Source organism: Nelumbo lutea, chromosome 1 (genome assembly GCF_056320005.1).
Source record: "Nelumbo lutea isolate HS-2025 chromosome 1, American lotus-T2T, whole genome shotgun sequence".
NCBI classification, from domain to species: domain Eukaryota; kingdom Viridiplantae; phylum Streptophyta; class Magnoliopsida; order Proteales; family Nelumbonaceae; genus Nelumbo; species Nelumbo lutea.
The window spans coordinates 19,903,859-19,924,040 of record NC_142684.1 but is presented as its reverse complement, the minus strand read 5'-3'; the positions used below and the strand labels follow the sequence as shown (position 1 = coordinate 19,924,040).

The window sequence follows — 20,182 nt, the reverse complement described above, 5'->3', positions numbered from 1 at the left end:
CAATCTGTAGATTCACTTGTTTTTCTGACAACCACCTACCAACAATAATAGTCCAAGAACTCAGGTAAGAACTCAGGAAAAAGAAACAGAATTCTTGTTCTGGAACAGGAACTTCCCCAAGAACAGAACCAAAAACAATGTCAAACGGGGCCTAAAGAACTAAAGAGAGATGCAGAAGCCAAAGAATCTCTGGATGAAAGAGTCCAGATTCGACTATCCCTTTTTAATGGGTCCAAGACCACCCTCTCAAGACTTTGGAGCAAGAACAAAATATTACTTATTTCACACCCACAGAAGCCTCTTTTAAAACCTAGGTCCCACTCCAATCCAGACCTTGAATTGGACAGAACAAATGGATTCTAAGTATCGTTTTCTTTCTACTCTCCATATTTTTTGGTTATCGTTGTTTTATTCATAACTTTTCTCCCCCATGTGGAAAGTTAGACCACAAGTCCTTCCCTTTGCCTTCCCTGGCTATCCATCCTCTTGGAAGGGGTATAAGTATTTCGATCTTATGTCACAAAGGTACTCCATTTTTTTTATCAGCAACAAAGGCACTCCATTTCTATGGATGTATCATTCTTTTTGTTTCTTGGTAAATTATCGATGTATCATTCTTTGAGAGTTGGCCTTTCTTTTCTACCTTTCCTAAGGGGAGAACACTATTCTTGATGACAGGTTGCCTCAGGTTCAGCTTCTTATGACTATACTAGTGTTATCTGCATCATCAGAGTCAACTCCTCATCATGTTTATTCTCATCACCATAAGCATCATGTCATTTTACAAGATGTGAACTGCAGAACACTATTTTATTTCCATCATCAATAAAAAACAATTCTTGCTTATCACACTTGTTTTACTTTAATATGATTAAATATAAAATGTTAAGGATGTACACAAATGCATTCTACAAAATTTCTGCACTTTTTCATTTTTTTTGTATTTTTTCTTTTTTTATAATTTAATTATGACATCAAGGGTTATCACATATCAACCAAAATGTTGAACTTTTGGCCCATCATCAAACAAGAATACAATTTCAGTTTTGAGTCGGTTTTAAGTGTTGTATTTCATTTTCATCATCAGTAAAAACATTTCTTGGTTATCACATTTAATTTATTTAATACAATTAATATAAAATATTAGAAATGTGCCCCCAAATATTCTATAATTTTTTACTTTTCATAGTTTTTTGTATTTATTTCTATTTTAAAAAAATTATTAATTAACAGAGGGTTTCTTCTTCATCGAGGATTTTCTTCTCCATTGCTCTCTGCAACCAATAATGGAACCCTACTGTAAAAACACATGATTTCTTCTCCACTGATCTGGGGTCACATTCTCCTCTCACTCGTTCCATGGTTGGAAACTTTCTGATGCCCAGGTCTCTTCCACTGTAATAACACAGATCTCTCTAATCTCTCCGATGCCCAAATCCCTCCTATACAGAGGGCCGACCCAAGGTAGCTCTCCTGCTGCCAGAACTATACAATTGCTTAAACCCGTCAAGCCCATGATTGTTTCTCAAATCTAATGTGAAAGAAGGGGTGTCATACCCTGGAATTGGGATCTGGCCAGCTTTTCTATGGCCAACGACGACCAGAAATTCATTGTATTGCCTCATGACGTCCACCACGGTCTTGCCCAGAATCATTGCCGCTACCTTCATCCATCGATCAGGAGTGTCCTTATCATATACCGCAAGAGCATCCTTAAACCTCTTGTTCTCTTCATGGGTCCATCCCTTGCTCTTGCTCTCATGAAGAAACCAATTCAAGTTAGTAAGATGATAGGAAGCCGGAAAGAAAATTTTCATTCCCGATCTCACCATTTCCGAATTACAGTTACAACACAGAATTACAGCTCATACCAATCCGATGAAAAAATAATAATAATCTCAGAATTCGCGGTGGCCAGTGGGCCAGTCAGCCTCCCTCTCTCTCCTTCCATGGAAAGAATAAAGTCCCAAGTTTGCTACAGTTTGATAATTCAATTACAGAGAATAGGTTCGAGATTTTGATTTCGATGGAACAGAGAAGTAGAGAGCAAAGGTGGGAGAACCCAGAGAGGAAATGCAGAGGTGGAGGTTTTAAGACAAGAAAACAGGCTTTAAATCATGAAGCGTTTGCAGGGGATCAGAATACCTTTTTTATGAAAGTATAACCCGAAGAATATAATCTAGAAGAGAGAAACTGTGCTCTGTTGGGACTACAAAAGAGTCACAAGTGCTTATTTAAATGCTTATTGGAGAAAAAGGCCACTAGACACCCAATATGAAATAAGTGCTTATTTTTTAAAATAAGCACTTGAAAAAGCTGGGTGCCAAATACATATAAGTGCTTATTCATATAAGCACTTTTTTTAACCACTTATTTTTAGCATAAACACTCCCAAACATGGCCTTAGTCAAAAAGAAAAGTTCCACTTAAGGTCTATGCCATGGTTGATATGTAACATTATTTTGTAAATGACAATGGATGTCAAGTTAATAGTTTTCAAAATTCAAAATTTTCAAACTTCAAATATATAAAAATATTAGACTTTGGACTCCACTTCAAGCACAACATTTTTAATTCTTCTGTACCAACTTTGACACATGTACACACGAGGGAGAGAATGGGTCCTCATAGAGGCAGCTAAGAAAAGTTAACCTAGTTTCTAGTATGCTAAAGAAAAACATACGTTCTATGACCTAGGTAATAGAAATCTGTTCAGAATACAAGCCCACAAGAGAAAGCACTTTAAGTTGAAGATAAAGGAAAGCTTTGATAAATACCAGCCAAGCACTTGTATCTTAGAAATGTATAAATAATGAATAAATGAATAATATAATAGTACTAGAACACTCAAATGGCATGTGAAGTCGTCACCTTTTTTCTTATACAAAAATCAACACAGCTAAGGATAAATTTCTCCAAAACACGCATGAGTTGATTTGGTAGTAAGTGGGAAAAATTTGTTGCTCCTCCACAGGTGATACGTCTTAGTATACTTGGGCGACAATTCTGGTCCAAAGACCCTGAACTACGGTGTGAAAGAACACTATAGGTCTTTTCTGTATCATTCTGAAAATAGAAAATGTCAGACATCATCACTGGCATGTTAGATTGACAGAAAAATGAGTTTATACATGCACATGAAAGACAAGAAGGGCTAGCTTATACATGCAGATGTATGGCTACATGAATCTTTTTCCACCATTCTGTTCTTTGTCACAGAAATGTATCTTAAAAAAGAACTTTTACTAGTTAGTACATCATGAAACTGAAAATTTAATGGTAGAGTCATTGTTTATCCATTATCCACATAAAAAAATTGTTTTTTAAAGAATAGTATCTCTGGGTGTATTGAGCAGCAGGATAGAGAGGTCTTTTTAATTTATGTTTTGGACACTCCTGTCCACTATTTATCATAAATAGAGGCATATATGTAATTCATTATCTTTTATTATTAATATAAAGGTGGACCGACTGCTTAGAGAGGATTATGAAGTCTAATCTTTCTATAAAACAGATCTGCAGTTTTCTCCATTCTCTCTTCTCCTCTCTTCTCTCCTTTCTTTCCTTCTTTTCTGGTTCAAATTCCATTGTAGTTCTTCTGTACCACTTTTTCACATGGTATCAGAGCAGGTAACAAAAGGAAGATCAGATTACAGCTAATTCTTGCCAACGATCTGGTTAGGGTTCCTTATAGAAGACTGCCATAGCTTGCTACAGGGGATCGAACTAGGCTCAGCAGAGGTCCTGGGTGAATAGTGATGGTTCCAACCATCACAAGTGCTGTGACAGGTGATAAGTGATTGTTTGTGACCCTCTAATGGATCGAAACCAAGAGGAAAGGTGATAATTGAGGCTGCTCAGTACTGTGAAGTGAAGATCTCTTATGAATCTGTGTTGCGATTAATTTCCTGATGAAACTAAGGTTGTGAAGTGATTTTTGTGGAGATTCTGTGACTTGATGTATCCTATTAGTATAGTCCCTGTTGTACGTTACATTACTTGTATTCTTTGTTGTTTTTTCTGTTTTTGTCCTATATGGCATTCGTGTAATTGTGCATATCATTTAATATATAAAGACTCTTTGAGGTGGGGGTCGACCATTTAAGATTATTCTTGTTCACTTCTCTATTTGGCCAAGAGTGTTGACATGGTATCATAACAGGTTGCTCTCTGATCTGTTTTCTATTCTCTCGATCCTCACTGGAAGCAGTAATCCTACTGTCCTATTAGGATTTACTGTCCTCTATTCTTTGAAAAATATTAGGGCAGTTTTAATCAACCCTAATTGCTGTTCAGTCTACTCTGGCAACCAGCAGGAAAGTTTTTATTAGATCTCTCTTGGGAGCAATGTTTTAAAAGCGCAAGAAGCAAAAAGGGCGCAAGGCACGTGCCTTTTCGAAGCAAGGTGCAAAAATACAAAAAAAAATTGATAAAAATAAAAAATAATGTCAGAAAATTCAAAACAATGCATCAAATAAAAAATATTAAACATAATATTAATAAGAAATATAAACTTAAATTTTAAAATTAATAGTTTATAAAACCTATTATCTAAAATTAAAATACATAAAATTTATCAAAAAAATTATAATACATAAATATAACATGTAAAGCATATTCAAATAAAAATTTAAAAATAAAATCAAACATGTAAAACATTTCCAAGCATGTAAAGACCACAATCTTCTTTTTCCTCAATTGCATTACTTCAAGTAGCTAATGTGATGTAAAACATGTTACATTCCTGATTCAACGAGTTGCCTTTGTGCCACACCCCTCAAGGCAAGCCCAAACAAGTCCATGTTAGGGCCTTAAATTCTTAATTCTCATTTTATAATTTTAATTGCCTTTCAAGAAGATATTTTATTAAAATCAATGAATGAACAGCATTAGCAAATAGGGGGTTGTTGGAGCTTTCATGAGTGAGCAAAAGTGCTGCACCTAGGACCTGGGCGAGGCACCTAATCTTAAATGCACCTTGTCTGTGCAACTAGGTGTGCGTGAGGTGTGCCTTTTAAATCACTGCTTGGGAGACCTTGGTTTGAGGCCAAACTTCAGATCTAGTGTCGCTTAGACCTTATGTATTCACCTTACAAACAGCATCTGATTTGGTGAAGTTTCTGAAGGAGTTCTTATCTTCTTCTTGTGGCAGCAATAATGTACAGTTTCCTTTTCTAGACTGCAACAGCTTTGCACTTCAGGTCTTCTACAACATCCAGCGATCTAGGCTTTTCTCTCCAGATTGAAGGGTTCTATCTAGTGTTTTTTTAACCCTACACTACACTCAGTTTCTGGTTTGAAGTTTTTCTGAGGGCTGTTTCCGTCAACAGAAGGTACCTGTTCTTGGAAAAGATGCCTGACATGTTGGTAAATCACAGTTTCCTCTCAATTGACTGATTCGATCAACCTATAGCCCTAGATCTGGTGTGACCCTAGGGTTTTCTTGTTTCTCATTTAATTGTTTCAGATTTCAGATTGATATTTGAGAGTTTTTAGATTCAATAATCCTAAAACTTGTCTCGACTGTCAATTTCAAGTTCTTGATTGCTGAAGTTGTTTGTGGTATTTTTTAGAGTCTCTTGACTTCCTCTACTGCGGGAATACTTCTCTATCCCCCTGGATTAGAGTGGACTGTTGCTGAATTTGTCTTTCTTTGATATTCTTGTGTCTAGAATGTTGTTTCTTTTTCTAAAATGGCCTCTGATAGAGCTGATATTATTCATGTGAAACCTGATGGATCAACTTATGGGATTGGCACTGCTGCTGTAGCACATTGTAGTAAGAAATCTTCTACTAGTGGTTATTCTTTTGTTAAAGGTGGCATCTATGGTAGATGAAAACATTCGACAACTAGTAGCATCTACTATTTCTTCTACCTTTTCTGCTATTGGCTTATGTGGTGAGTTCTCCAGTTATTGTTCTTCTCCCTCTCACATTTGGATCATTGACTATAGAGCTACCAACCATATGACAGGAGCCTACCCTAACCAACCAAGTAACCTTATAAAACCCATCACAAACATATTCACCCACTGCATCATTCCCTCTTACCAAGACGTTTCTTGTTCATAATCTCACTACAAATCTGATTTTTGTTGGCTAATTAGTTCATAAAGGTAACATTCTCACCTCTTCATATGATGGATGTTTGATTCAGGATCAGAACACTAGGAAGGTAAAAGGGAAGGAGTGCAGGTTGGGCCATTTTTTTTGCATTGGAGTTCAAGAAGCCTCAAACAGCAGCATCATCAGCTTATTTCAATTCCTCCACTTCTAGTTCCTTTCTGAGTCACAATGCAAGAACCTTACTATAATATTATTATGATGGCTTCATCTTACTAGTATGTTGTTGATACATTATACCATACATTACTTATGTTTTTTTAAGGTTTTACAATTGAAACTTAAAAGATCCAAGATTTTTGAGAAGAGAATCAAAGAAAGAAGATAACAATAAAAGAAGTTTCTTCTTTTTTAATCAACTACTCCCTTTCCCTCTCTTAAATTAAATGGAATAGGGGTTCTCCCCTTGTTTTTTGTTGCTCCCTTTTTGTAACTCTCAATCTTTAATTTTTAGAAGTACAACTACAAACTTATATCCTTCTTTAGTTGCTAACTTTGCATGAAATTTCTCTAATATGTACTTTCTATTTCAAAGTGTCATTTTCAAATATTTAAAATTGAAATTAATAGATTTAAAATGACAGTCTTCAGATATGATAATTCTCCATGTTTTGAGAGAAAAGTTAGTGTTATTACTAAATATTATTGCTATTTTTTTCATATATGCATGCCGATTGGCATAAACTAGGGAACTGACCTAGATTTTAGTTTTTTATTTTATAAAATTCAATTGCCTAGGTCACTATGCAACTGGGCACTCCACTATCACCTAGAATTGCATATATGCCCTGACAACTATGCAATACATAATCCAAAACTCACACAAAATACAAAACAAAAATGAAGAAAAGTTTATGACAACTACTCACCATCAATTTCTTAATGGTTCCAGACCGGTAAACCATTTGGTGTGTTAAGTAGCTTGAAGCATGGTAATTTGTGAAGAATCTTCGTACAGAATCACTGTATGATTCCTCTGAAGACCATGGGATGGAACGAACAACAATTGAAAAGTGACTTGGATTAGCAGGAGATCCAGTAATGTGTGCTAGCCTCATTTTAGCAATCTTATTGTATTCCTATAGACATAAAAACAAACAAACAAACCTTTCAAATAATTTTTTTTATGAATATATGCAAAATTAAATGAAATATAATGCATATATCAATTACAGAAATTGCATCCTTACAAAGTAAAGAAGAACGCAAGCTGAACAAGTTATTATATATAATGCAAGACAATGGACCCAAAGCCTGCAAAATGAACATCAAAGAAAAGAAAATAAAATCAGATATGCTAATAAATTTGTAGAAGCAATGACTGAAAATATTATCACGACATTCAAATGCAGGTATGCAACATATCAATGAAAAAGCTGAAGGTTATAGGATTGGAAGTTCCAGACAGTAATTAAAGCAGGTACAAATCCATATATATTTACATTGCAATATTTGTAAATATAAGCAACCTTTACTCAATCATTATTAATTGAAAACATGTAAGCAACCTTTACATTGCTTTCTTTATCTGTTTCTAAATTTTAATGAAGCTCGGTTATTGATCAAAAAAAAAAAAAAACACACGTAAGCAACCTATAAGACTTGTTCATGGAAAACTTAATTCAGTAGTGACAGTAAGCAATATAAGCTCATTGCCTTTGGTATGACCTGATTTTGAGGGAAAAAAATCATAAGACTTTTCAATAAACATTTCAGCTCAAGATACAAAGAGACACATGGATTAATATATTCTCATTTTTATCTATGCATATGCTTGTTCTTAATAGGTAAAAAATTCTAATAAAAAAAAATAAGCAATGAAATGAAAGGAGACACTATTATTTACTGCTTGCTTGCATGCCTAAATGCCTTCCTAGGTGACAGTTTAACTATATAGCTATAATAACAATTTTATAATCCATGTTGGGTTCCACATTTCAGTTTCTTCTTAACAAACTATTTGTGTATATTCTTCTAAAGACAGAAAGTTATGAAAAAAAAAAAGAAAACATCACAAAACCTAGGATTTATAATCAATACCTCTGTAACGTATAACAATTGCTTCAGAATGAAAAAAAAAAATGCATGCCTTTCGTTTCTTTCCCATCATAAACAGTTTGTTAGCAAACTGTACTACAAACTAGCACTCCTACAAAACAAATCCGAACTCAATCAACCAAATAAAATGGTATTCCTCAAAATACCATCGCTGCCTATTTTATGACAAGTTATCTCTCTCAATATACAAGAAGTTTTTTGAGTGCAGATATGCACCCAGTAGCATTTGTGGGCAGCAACTGTGAAAGCCTCCCGAGTTTTTGAATATTTTCCTTTCAGCCAACAAAGAATCATTTCTTCAAATTATTATCATGATTTTCTATGCTAAAACCAAAACAGACGAAATTGGCCATTCAGAAAATAAAAGCACTCCAACTCAACATATGAATACATAACCAGTCATGTTAAATTTAAAACTCACGTGAAGTAGTTTTTTGCATTATTAAACGGTGCAGTGTATTATCATGATTTTCTATGCTAAAACCAAAACAGACCAAATTGGCCATTCAGCAAATAAAAGCACTCTAACTCAACATATGAATACATAACCAGTCATGTTAAATTTAAAACTCACATGAAGTAGTTTTTTGCATTATTAAATGGTGCAGTATGAAGCATACCATTTTGAACCTTCCTTTACGTTTGATATTGTAAATACATCCAATGACTCTGAAGGAATGTACTTGTGATGCATCTCTTTCCCATAATAATTCAATGGAAGCACTAGAAGAACGCAAATGATAGCAGCAATGGAGAATATCCGGATACTGTAGAGAATTTAATTATCATTTAAGTTCATTGAGGTGACAGGAAAAATAGAAAATAAGAATGTGCAAAATCTATTCAAATTCCAAAACATCAGACAATCCAAATACACAATTGCTCAACTAGAAAGCTGAAAGAATTGTAACAAAAGTAGGAAATCTGCAAACATTTTGGTACTTGTTTACTACATGGTTGTCTAAACAAGTAAACTAGAGAATACACTAGAATCTTAAAAACTCTCCCAAAAAAGTAACCTTAATATTGCACCAAGCAAAAAGGAATAAATGTAATTGCCAATGGAAACATTTTTAAAGAATTACTAGGACGAATTTCTTATTTTAAAGGAAAGTTGTAGAACCAACTTAAAGTACCTGTATTAAAAACGAATACATATAAAGTCGACCATCCATCATGTTACTGGATGGTTCTATTTATCTCAAGGCAAACAAGCACACTTGCTACTTTACTAGAAGTTAAATTCCAGAAACAAGAAAGAAAATCGTAGCAAAAACACAATGGAGTGAAGGCTGATGCAATAAGCAACAGCACAAGCAACTTCCTAGGAAGTCATAGCTAATTGTGACGGTTCAGCCACCAATGTCACCATCAAGCATGCCATCTAAGTGTCTTCATGTGTCTTGGGTGGGTCATTGTATTCTTTTTGTATAGGGGGGTAATGCCAATGGCAATTATGTAAATAGTAGTATGATTATTCAGTATTTTGATGTATCTTTCTATCACTTCCCCAAAAGCTTAACGTACTCTTTGAGGGGAGGTAGGTAGTTGAGCGAATCAATAGAGTGTAAAGGTTAAGCACGAGATCCCCTCGACACTAAACTATGTGCTTGTGCTTGCCACCAATTTATGCAATACAAAGAGCCTTTTGTCTAATTTGTGTGCATTTGTTGTTTCCTTGTTGCTTGCTTGTTTACTTCATAGGCTTACTCGTCAACTAATGTGTGTCGCATGGGGCCCCAACGCACAGCCCCGTGACATAATGGCACATCCAAGCATTAGCTGGATGAAATGCATTTGAACCTGAATGTCTGAATATCACAATTTATCACAAATTGTAAAGAAAGTTCAATGTGATCCATGTTCGAGATAATACGATTTTTCTTTTTTCTTTTTTATTTTTTCTTTTTTCTTTTTTATTTTTTCTTTTTTCTTTAGAACTTCACCAAAAAACATATGCTAAAATCTCAAAAACAAAAATCTATTTGTACCCTATATTCAGTCCAAGTATTGCATAATTAATTGATATTACCAAGTCTACTATTTCTACCATAAGTCATTAATTATACAAATAAAGTTTAGAGCCAGTTAACCCATATACAGTGGTTGTTTAAAACACATTTTCACCAAAAATAACCAAAAAAAAAAGTGTTCTCAAAAAGGTTTCAAAAAAATCCAAAGCATTTAATCAATTAAGTTTTGAAGACAAAAGGCCCTTTGACAAAATTGAAAAGGCAATGATAAGGTGTAAAAGTTGGGTCGCAGTTATTTGGTGGGGACCTTGCCAACTTCTTTTGAAAGAATATGTATAATGAGAACAAATAAAGTAAAAATATCATTGAAGTAAGAGAACATGTACAACAACAAGTTGTATACAGGATTTACAGAACACTGCCCAAGCAGCCCTGTACCCTCTGGCCCTGAATGCATATATATGTCAGCTTGCCTATCAAAAAAATATTGGGTCCCAGTCAATTTAATTCAAATCACATAAATAAGATTGCAAAACTTAAATAATAATCAATGTTTTTTATACAATGGTAAGATTCAGATTGAAACCCCAATTCATCATTCATATCATGAATCACTGTAAATTTTAAGATTTTGACAACCAAGACTAACATGCACTACAATTTTCATCATGGACAGCACATTATAACATTAAGAAGTCATCAAGAAGCTAGGGGACCTATCTCTTGGAACATCCTACCTTCCTTTTTATGTTTGGTCTTCTGGAAAGGAATGCAATAAGCACATTTTTAATAGTAAACACCCCAAGGCCACACAAAAGAAAAATGTTTTGAAGAACAAATAGGAAGGTAGATGGCGTGGTAGATTTCAATTTGCATTCTCCTTTTGAATTGTAAAGGCATAGACATGTACATGTGTACTTTTCTCTCACTAAACATGTAAAGTCTTTGTATACAAGGGTTGCCCCTACTTCCTGTCTTGCAATTCATACTTAATAGTTAAATACAATTACCACCATATATATACATTGCTAATGGAAGTGTGAATGGACCTCAAATCTTTGTACTTTTCCTTGAATGCAATACTTGTATTTCTGAATTTACTCCCACTCTATTGTGAGTGCAGAAAACATAATTTTAACTTCTATTCTTCAGTTGAGACATCAATCACTTTCTTTCATTAATTCCTAAATTTAAGCATTTTTGTTTCTCACACCATTAAATTCTACTAATTAACTCTATATATTATATTCCAATGGTAAAAAAACAAGTAGGTAGTCCTGAACCCGAGTCTTTAGGCTAAAAGGAAACAAATCCACCACTATGCTATGTTTCAATTATTTGTCTTTATGACATGGGTTCTAAATTTTAACTTATAGACATTTTCCCTTCTCAGTGCATCTGTTAAAAAGTAAAGAATGATTATTAAAATGTATATATTTATAAATATTAGCAGAATTGTATTAGTTTCTTGATAATAAGATACACACCATACTTTTAGTTCTTTATCATTTTTCAATGTTTCTCAAGTGTGAATCAATAGTTCACAGTTTACATAAACTTTTAAAGTATGTCTTTCTTATATGTATATGCCTTGCTTATAATCATCTAAAACATAGATTTAGTGTTATAGATGTATTTTTGGGATTTAGCGTTAAAATTGCCTTTTTGATACTCTGAACCTTATAGATACTACATCTAAAGCACAAACTCATTTATAACTTTGATAATTTTACTATTTTTCCTTAGATATTTTAGCCTTAAGTTTTTTTTTTTTTTGATAATTGAAATAATTTTATTAATCAGCAATAGACAATAGTACAAAGTCCCCAAGGAAAGGCACGAGTTGCAACCTCTCCGAGCTAGTTAAGTACAGATTTCCAAATTAATAACAACTTACAAAGAAGCACAGAAAAGATCTTCCCTAGAAACCCCCTGTTTGGCTAAAGCATCAGCCAAAGAATTAGCAGACCTACTAACCCATTTTACCTCAACTCTCATAATGCTGGTTAACCACTTTACTTTTTTTATGAGATCTTTGTAGCCCCAAATGGTGATATCCAAGTTTAGGAGCCACCTTGTTACCACCTGAGAGTCCCCTTCAACTAGGAGATGCTCCACCCCAAGCTGGTTGGCGATCTGAATTCCTTGTACTACAGCAAGGATTTCTGCCCTTGTGGAATCCCCCATTCCCACCGGTCTTGAGAATAGGGAAATTATGTTGCTGTTCTTATTTCTCAGGACACACCCTATAACTGAAGGCCCGGGGTTGCCTTGGCTGCTTCCATCAAAGTTCAGTTTGATGACACCTTCCAAAGGCATAACTCATTTTGACAGAACTCTATCCTTCTTTGTTGAAGTGTTAGCTATTACTAGTCAATTCCTCCACAAGTCATCAAAGGAGAAGTCATCAAAGATATCCACAGTTTTCAGCCAATGGATTGCTCTTGTTAGGATACAATCCTTCATTTCATCTAACCCTCTTTCCTTTTCTAAGAAAATTCATGCATTCCTTTCCTCCCAAAGAGTCCACAGAGTGGCCGCCCTGCCACATTTCCACATGACCTTACCTCTTCTAGTGTGTCAAACAAAGACAGATGGGTTGAATAACAAGCTTAAATTAGAAGGCATAGACCACCTACATCCAAATAAACAAAGGCTCCACCTCCATATAGTTGTAGCAAAGGAACAGGAGATCAGCAAATGGAAACAGTCCTCATTCTCGGCCTTACACAAGGAACACCAATTTGGGGAAAGACAAAGAGAGGGGCTCTTTTTCTATAAGTTTTCCAAAGTATTGATTTTCCCATAGAAGACTTCCCAGCAAAATACAGCAATTTTTGGGGGAATAGGTTGCGCCCAGACTTCTTTGACAAGGAATAGGTTGCGCCCATCTCCATAGCCACTTCCCTAGAAGGGCTAAAGCCCCCTTCTTCCTTTGGTTTGTTAACTATCTCCCATCTGATCAAGTGATCCTTTTTCACCTCTCCTGGTTTCCATAGAAAGTCCCTCATTCTCTTCTCTAGTTTCTTAGGCTCCCTTGGAGGAATCCTGAACACTGAAAGGAAGTAGGTTGAAAGGTTGGCAAGTGTAGCCTTAATTAAAGTCAACCTACCCCCTATTGAAATGTAATTCTTTTTCCAAGCCGCCAAGCACTTATCAAATTTCTCCACAATAGGGTCCAAAAACTACTTTCTTTAGGGTTGGCTCCTAAGGGTGGCCCTAAGTATGTCAAAGGCCAAGAAGAAATATTGCAACCTAAGCATTCTGCAATGGATTCAATCTCCCTATTCTCCAAGTTTACTCCAGCCACACAACTTTTATCAAAATTTACCTTCAAATTGGAGACCCTTCCAAAGCACTTATTAAAATCTTAAGGTTCTCCACTTTGCTCAACTCATTCCCTTCACAAAAAATAACAATATCATCACCAAACTGAAGGGAAGTTATTGGAACGCCTCTGCTCCCTATTCTCCATCCCTTTATTTGGCCCTCCTCATCTGCTTTGGATTGGGAACCTCCTAATCAAATTAGGAGTGGTGCTCCTTAAGGCTTATAAATAGGGAGGAGGCGAACTACTCCAGTTATCACTCTACTCTCAGTTCTCTCTCTCTGTTCTTGCCGCCCTAAAAACCCTAATTCGACCTCTAGTTCTTGAACTGATATTGATCAGTTCTGACTTCTGATTTTTGCAAGAATATATCAGAACCAATTCATGCTCACCTCCCTTGTTTGATCCAAGGTGTTGGATCGCAGTTTTGCTGAAAACTATGTTGTTGAACCGACTTCAATTCAAGTTGCGCCATCTTCAATGGAAGCTAGTTTTGGAACTCTCTTTGGGCATGAACTACCACTTTGGGAGCTACATTTGTGGAATCTGTATCAGGTATATTTCTCCATTTCTTTTAGTTTCAAATCTAGTCTGGTTTCGGTGCATGAACGATCCTAGAAAAATGTAGTTTTTCTAAAACTGGGAATACGATTCCCGAAAGGGTGAAAGAAAATTTTTGAAATTTCGCCCGGCCATCTAGCATGGTTCGGTCATCCATATGATGGATTTCCTTTCCTTCACAAAATCATATAGAGCTTCCACGAACTTCAGCCAACCCTATTTTCCTTTTCCTTTTGGAATACACACCACCTGTTTTCCCAATATTTTGCCGATATGTTCACAATATTTCAGGTTTCATTGATAGACCATATGTTTATGGTTTAAAATTTTAGAATATTATCAAAAACTTTTTAGTATTTCATTAAAATCATCCTAATTTTTTAAAAACATTTTCCTAAAGAACCAACAAGGGATTGGTGATTGGATAATTGGCTTACTATTTTATATACGGTTCACTTACCAAGTCACTATAATGCAAAAGAAAAGGAAATGCATATAACTACAAGAGTATTCTCAATGTAATCAAAAGTTCAAAACATAAAGTAACAATAAAGACAAAAGTGAAAATAGCAAGTAATTTATATATTAAAAGAAGATAACATGGCTATATGACAAAAGAGAGACAAAGAGAAAGATGCCTATTACGGTCTCTTAATCTTCTCCTATTTGACTTATACAGTTCTTTTCTATGGTTTTTTGAGCCTTAAATGTGCAGTTATATTTCTTCTAAAGATTTCTCACTAATTCTACATTTCTAGAAAACTTTCCTAATGTTTTAGATTTTCTAAATATCTTATGAAATTAGTGAAATATCTCCAAAGTTTCTCCAACTCCACATGGTGAAATCTCTATTGGCATTGAAATTTTTTTTAATAGATGACATTGAAATTGTGAAACATGCTTATATCATTCTTGTATATCTAGATTTTAGATCTGAATTCCATTTCCCAAAATTTAAGTCTTGCCAAGTTTAGTTAAATTTCCAACATGTACAGATTTTTTACAGTATTTTTATTAAAAGGTACCATTTTACATATTTTAAAAGCATTCATGCTATAGAGTACATATAAAAGTGTTCATGCAGAATCCAGTATGTGTCCAACACCCGCTATGTACAGGCAACTGGGTATCATATATCTTCCCAGTCAACACCCAAAGAATAGTACCACCAGTAACATGAAATTCATATGTTGGTTACTGGGGAACAAATTCATATTTATCAACTTTACTGGATAGAATTTTCAGGAAGTGAGATGTTAATCACCTGAAAATAAGTATTCTGAGGAAAACCACGGCATCCAAGCCACCAATTTCCAAGATTTCATCTTCAGATGTTTCCAAGGCTTTCAAAATCCAGCTAGGGGAAGGAACTAACCTCTTTAAGCATATAAATTCATTGCGTTTTATGTTTTCTCGAGCAAGCTTCTGGCCAAAGTAGACACTAACATTTGCTGGTTGTTTTCTCAGGACAGAATACAACGACAAAAGCAGCACACACAGGCCTATATTAATGCCTGCAGAGGTTAAGAGAGCAGAGACTTTCATCTCTGTCCACTACAAGTGGAAATCTTAGGCATCATCCTGCCTACAGCCACATAAAGGCATGAAGGTTTCCACCATTGGCTGAGACAAGTTCTAAAGGAAAATCACTGCAGGAAAATGGATTGACTTTCCTTAGACACAAAACGCAAGATGCTGAAAATGTAATAAATATATCACAGTGAATGTGAAAGTGCAGATGAATCCACATGACAACTACAACGTCAACTTTTACCTTTTAAACAGTTGTTAGGATATACTGAAGTATGTTCAGGTACTAATACAACTGTTCAAAGTTAGACAAGGCTTATTGCAATAAAGAACCTGAAAGATGAACACCCATTTTTAGAATTTTAATATGCTAAAGTTCAACAGTTTACATATAATATTGTGGTAAAAAATTAAAAGTTTTAAGTAATCTTTTTACCAAAAGTTCAAAATAGTTATTGAGTCCAATTTGCATAGCCACACACACACAGAGATGCTGGGTTTTAGTGCATAGTAGAAAGAGAGTGAAGGCAGAGAACCAAAATTCAGAAATCACTAAATTAAATTAACCAAGAACAATTGCTATTTTAATAGGCTGAATCTTTGAAAAAGAAATGGAAAATTTTTTGAATTAAAAATACTATTTTAAGATTAAGAAAATACAAATGCTACTTAATGAGATTCAAAAACATGAATTGGACTCCAATTCATGTTTTTTGAATTGGTTTTTCTCTCTAATCCAGCATATTTTTTAATTAAATAATAGCACAATCTAATCCTGCAAACATTTGTCATGTAGCATGTTTGATGTGATTACCATTGTTATGTGAGAAACTCTATCATTCTCCGCCAGTTCTCCACCATTCTCAGTCACAGTGAGAAACTCCCGCCATTTTCCATCATTCTCAGTTAAGTGACAGTGATTACTAAAGATTTCAATTACATCAACTATGAAAGCGAAATGTTTAAAATAAAATACTACAGACACAAAAAAGAAGAATAACCAAATGACATTTCAAGAAACAGGGCAAAGGAAGACCTTTGCAAGAAGAGATCTTTAGCAGTACAAATGAAAAAGGAAACAGTTCATGCACACACTAATTCAATTACTATAATTTCCATCAACACTAAATAAAACACTAAAGACACAAAAGGAAGAACCAAATGACATTCAAGAAACAGAGCAAGGAAGAATATTAAACAGACCTTTGCAAGAAGAGATCTTCAGCAGTATAAATAGAAAAGGAAATAGTTCATGCACACACAAACTCAATCCCTATTTCCATTAACCCTAAGTAACTTTCCCACCACAATAAACCTACTCTACTCGTAAAATAGAGAATTTTTATAGCATCTTCATCAGCATCAATCTACCCCAAGATAATGAGAATCAATAATTGCTTAAGCAAAGAATCGCATGTACTCCAATCAATTGAAAATGACCTTGTCAATCAATAGGACCCATTAAGAGATCTCTTAGCTCAAAATCACTACAATTTCCTCTACCTATTCTACCTCTACCTAACCCCAAAGGGATCTGATCTTGGAGGACTGAAATTGCAGCTAGACAATTTTCATTCAGGCATCCTTTCAATAGAACCTGCTGTGTTTGGTTTCTGTGCAATTTTATTTGCACTAGTACAAATGCATGGCAATGCAAATGAAGAAAATGTAACTTCTAGTTTAATTTCGCTTTGGATTTTACTTTATTCTGCTTCATGTCTTAATTTACATCATTTATACTGAAATCAAACAAAATAAGCTAAAATTTGAGACAAAGATAGGTCAGAATTTACACTCAAATCATTTGCACTGCCATAGTTTTGTACCAGTGCAAATTTATTTGTATTGCAACCAAACACAGCCTAAAAGTAAATAGATGAGGACCAATACCTTCCTGAACCATTATGATCTTTAGCCGAAATGCTTCCACCAAATTCCCCTACTTGCAAGTCTTAGCAATCCAAATATTGTCAGTGCAACTCGTACAAGAGAGAACACAACAAATTTGGGGTGTGTCTAATGTGTCTACCACACCAAGAAGAGGCTATTTATATTAAAGGATATAAAAGGGCACACTTCTGTCCTTATAATACAATAAATAATGTACAAGACAATAATGCAAATGAAGAAAAGGCCACACTTTTTTTATAGGAAACAGTAACTTTCATTAGATAAAACCATAAGAAACAACTGTCACCTTCCAAAATAAAAGGTGACCCCCGAATTACAAAAATCTTACAACACTGCACAAAACAAAAACTCCCGATTCACCCCCTGTTTTGCTAGGTAGTCAGCTAATGCATTTGCTGACCTCCTAGACCAATACACTTTTGCATCCAGCTCCCTTGCGAGGCTCAATAATTCCCTTACCTGTTGTCTAAGGGACCACGTTCCCAAACTGTTTGATTGCAGCCATCCTACTACTAATTTTGAATCCCCCTCCACTTCCAACTGTTGGAAACCCAATTGCTTGGCCCATCTGAGCCCCTAGAAGAGCACCAAAACTTCAGCTCTAAGCGAGTCCCCCACACCTATTGGGCCAGAATACAGAGCTAGGATTTTTCCTTCCGCATCTCTAAACACACCCCCTATTCCAGAAGGTCCAGGGTTCCCAATAGAGCTGCCATCAAAGTTCAGTTTGACATGACACTGCAAAGGAGGGGACCAAACTGCTTGTATGGTAGGTGATGAAGTAGAAGATCTTGCTAAAATATTCCAACCTCTAATCAAATCATCTGTAGACATCCTTGAACAAGTCAAGAGTTTTCAGCCAATGTACTGCCTTGATGGTGATCCCTTCAATAACTTCAGGAGCTGATTTTTCTTTCCCTTGGAAAATCCTATTGTTTCTCTCTTCGCATACTGCCCACAAGACAGCTGCCCTCGTTGTTCTCCACATCACCCTTCCTTTCTTCTTTGGTTGTCAGAAAAAGCAAGGGTCAAGAGTTTTAAATATCTTAAGAAAAAGGACAATAGTAAGTAATTTTTTCATTTATTATAAAGAGGATAGAGTTTTACACAGCACTCTGGGATGGTAAATGGTTCGAGTTGAGCTGGGTTTACCAAAACAACTGTAGTATTTTACGGTTCCTCCAAGTGACAAGCGAAAACAAACCTCACTTGGACTCAGAGAATTCACCTTTACGTTTGTGTTTTTCAAATGAACAGAAGAAAAATCTTATTTATATATATATATATATATAATTTTAAGAAGTATGAGTAAATCTAATAGACAACAAACAAAATCAGAAAATAAAAATCAATTAAAAGAAGAAAAAAATAGAAGGAAAACATGCATTTGTCTTTTTCATTTAAAATTAAGGAATAGAGAGGCATTGCATTTATCTTCTCATATCAAAATTTCCAAGAGGAAAACCTAGAGTTAATTAGCAAAAGTAATAAAGTAAAAATTCAAATATGAAATACCAATTGAAATAACTTTCCAATGTCCATAACTCAAATGAGAAGTTCAGATTTAATGAACCTGTCGAATATCCATAACTCAATAGAAAACATGGTGCTGGAAATGCCGTCCGCTGCCGCCTAAGACAAAGACAAGAGGGGGGGCAGAGAGAGAGCACGAAGGAAAACCTCCTTCAACTGTGGAGACTCTGCAAAAATAGAGAAATAAAACTGTGAGACCTGAATCACAAAATGGGAATACAAAAAAGAAAAAATTGTTAGACTTGGACCAATCAAACACCCCTCTCGCGGCAACACTAGGAAGGCAAGACGCTCCGGCCAAGATAGCAAGAAGGTTTAGAAAGAGAAGGAACGACGCTATGCTAGGGTTTAGAAAGATAACGAGAGATGGGCTGACGGAGCGAGAGGAAGGGACGAGCGAGAGAGCAGGGTTTGCTTCAGACGAGAAAGAGACGGAGGGAGAGGAAAAAGGCAAAACGCCCATATAAAAATCAGAAGGGTCAAAAAGGAAGGGACGGCGACGACGGCGTTGGCTTCCGGGTTCGGGCCGTTCGGCGATGACGGAGGGATAGCCGGAGTCTGGAGAGGTGTCTGGTCAGGGAATATGGTATGAGAGGAGAGAAACACGAAACGCGGTATGCCTATCAGAAGGGTGAAAAGACGAACAAACCCTTCACGAATCGTGGGAAGGAGTACGAACGTGCGGTGTGCGGATGCCTTTTGTTTAAGAAGGCCTCGCATAGACTCTTTTGGAAAAGGTTTGGAAAGGAAGGATATACAAGGTCCGTAAGGATTTTCTTACCTTTCTCTAGAATTTATACTTTTTCCTTCAAATCAAACAGAGTTTTAGGTGTTTGGTTTGAAGGAAAATGTAGGAAAAGGAAGGGAAAGACAAGTATACAAGATTAGTAAAGGTTTTCCTACTTTTCCCTTCCTTTCTCTGTATTTTCTTTTAAACCAAACATAGTCTTAGGGATAGCAATTTCATGGGAATTTTTTGGTATATGACCCATTATGGCCCTAATAGGATTCGTTTATCAAAACCCTATAGGGTTTAGGACGGATTTGAGATTGTAGATTAAAATCCTATAGGATTTGGGCTTTGACTTAGGGTACCAATACTCGATACCTAGTTCTATTTGACACAGGTACCTTTTCGATACCAAAATATAAACCCAGCTATTAT

At 35.4% G+C, this 20,182-nt stretch overlaps 1 protein-coding gene across 21 annotated transcripts in view; it reads right to left on the bottom strand.

Moving 5' to 3' along the window:
* The window catches only part of LOC148873853 (hyperosmolality-gated Ca2+ permeable channel 2.1-like), an 82,370-nt gene extending 62,586 nt beyond the window's left edge, over positions 1-19,784 (bottom strand). For 4 of the 21 annotated variants that reach the window (XM_088964020.1, XM_088964025.1, XM_088964026.1 and 1 more), the window contains exons 1-7: positions 19,058-19,593; positions 15,818-15,906; positions 15,308-15,692; positions 8,802-8,948; positions 7,314-7,377; positions 6,993-7,202; positions 2,872-3,066 (exon numbers count right to left, since the gene is read on the bottom strand). In XM_088964020.1, the coding sequence (XP_088820146.1) occupies positions 2,872-3,066; positions 6,993-7,202; positions 7,314-7,377; positions 8,802-8,948; positions 15,308-15,588 (897 nt within the window). In that variant the 5' untranslated portion in view covers positions 15,589-15,692; positions 15,818-15,906; positions 19,058-19,593. Of the gene's footprint in view, positions 1-2,871; positions 3,067-6,992; positions 7,203-7,313; positions 7,378-8,801; positions 8,949-10,557; positions 10,628-15,307; positions 15,693-15,817; positions 15,907-16,387; positions 16,497-19,057 lie in introns of all 21 variants that reach the window. The other 17 variants (XM_088964022.1, XM_088964024.1, XM_088964031.1 and 14 more) reach the window with 14 other exon arrangements.
* Between the last annotated feature and the right edge of the window lie 398 nt (positions 19,785-20,182).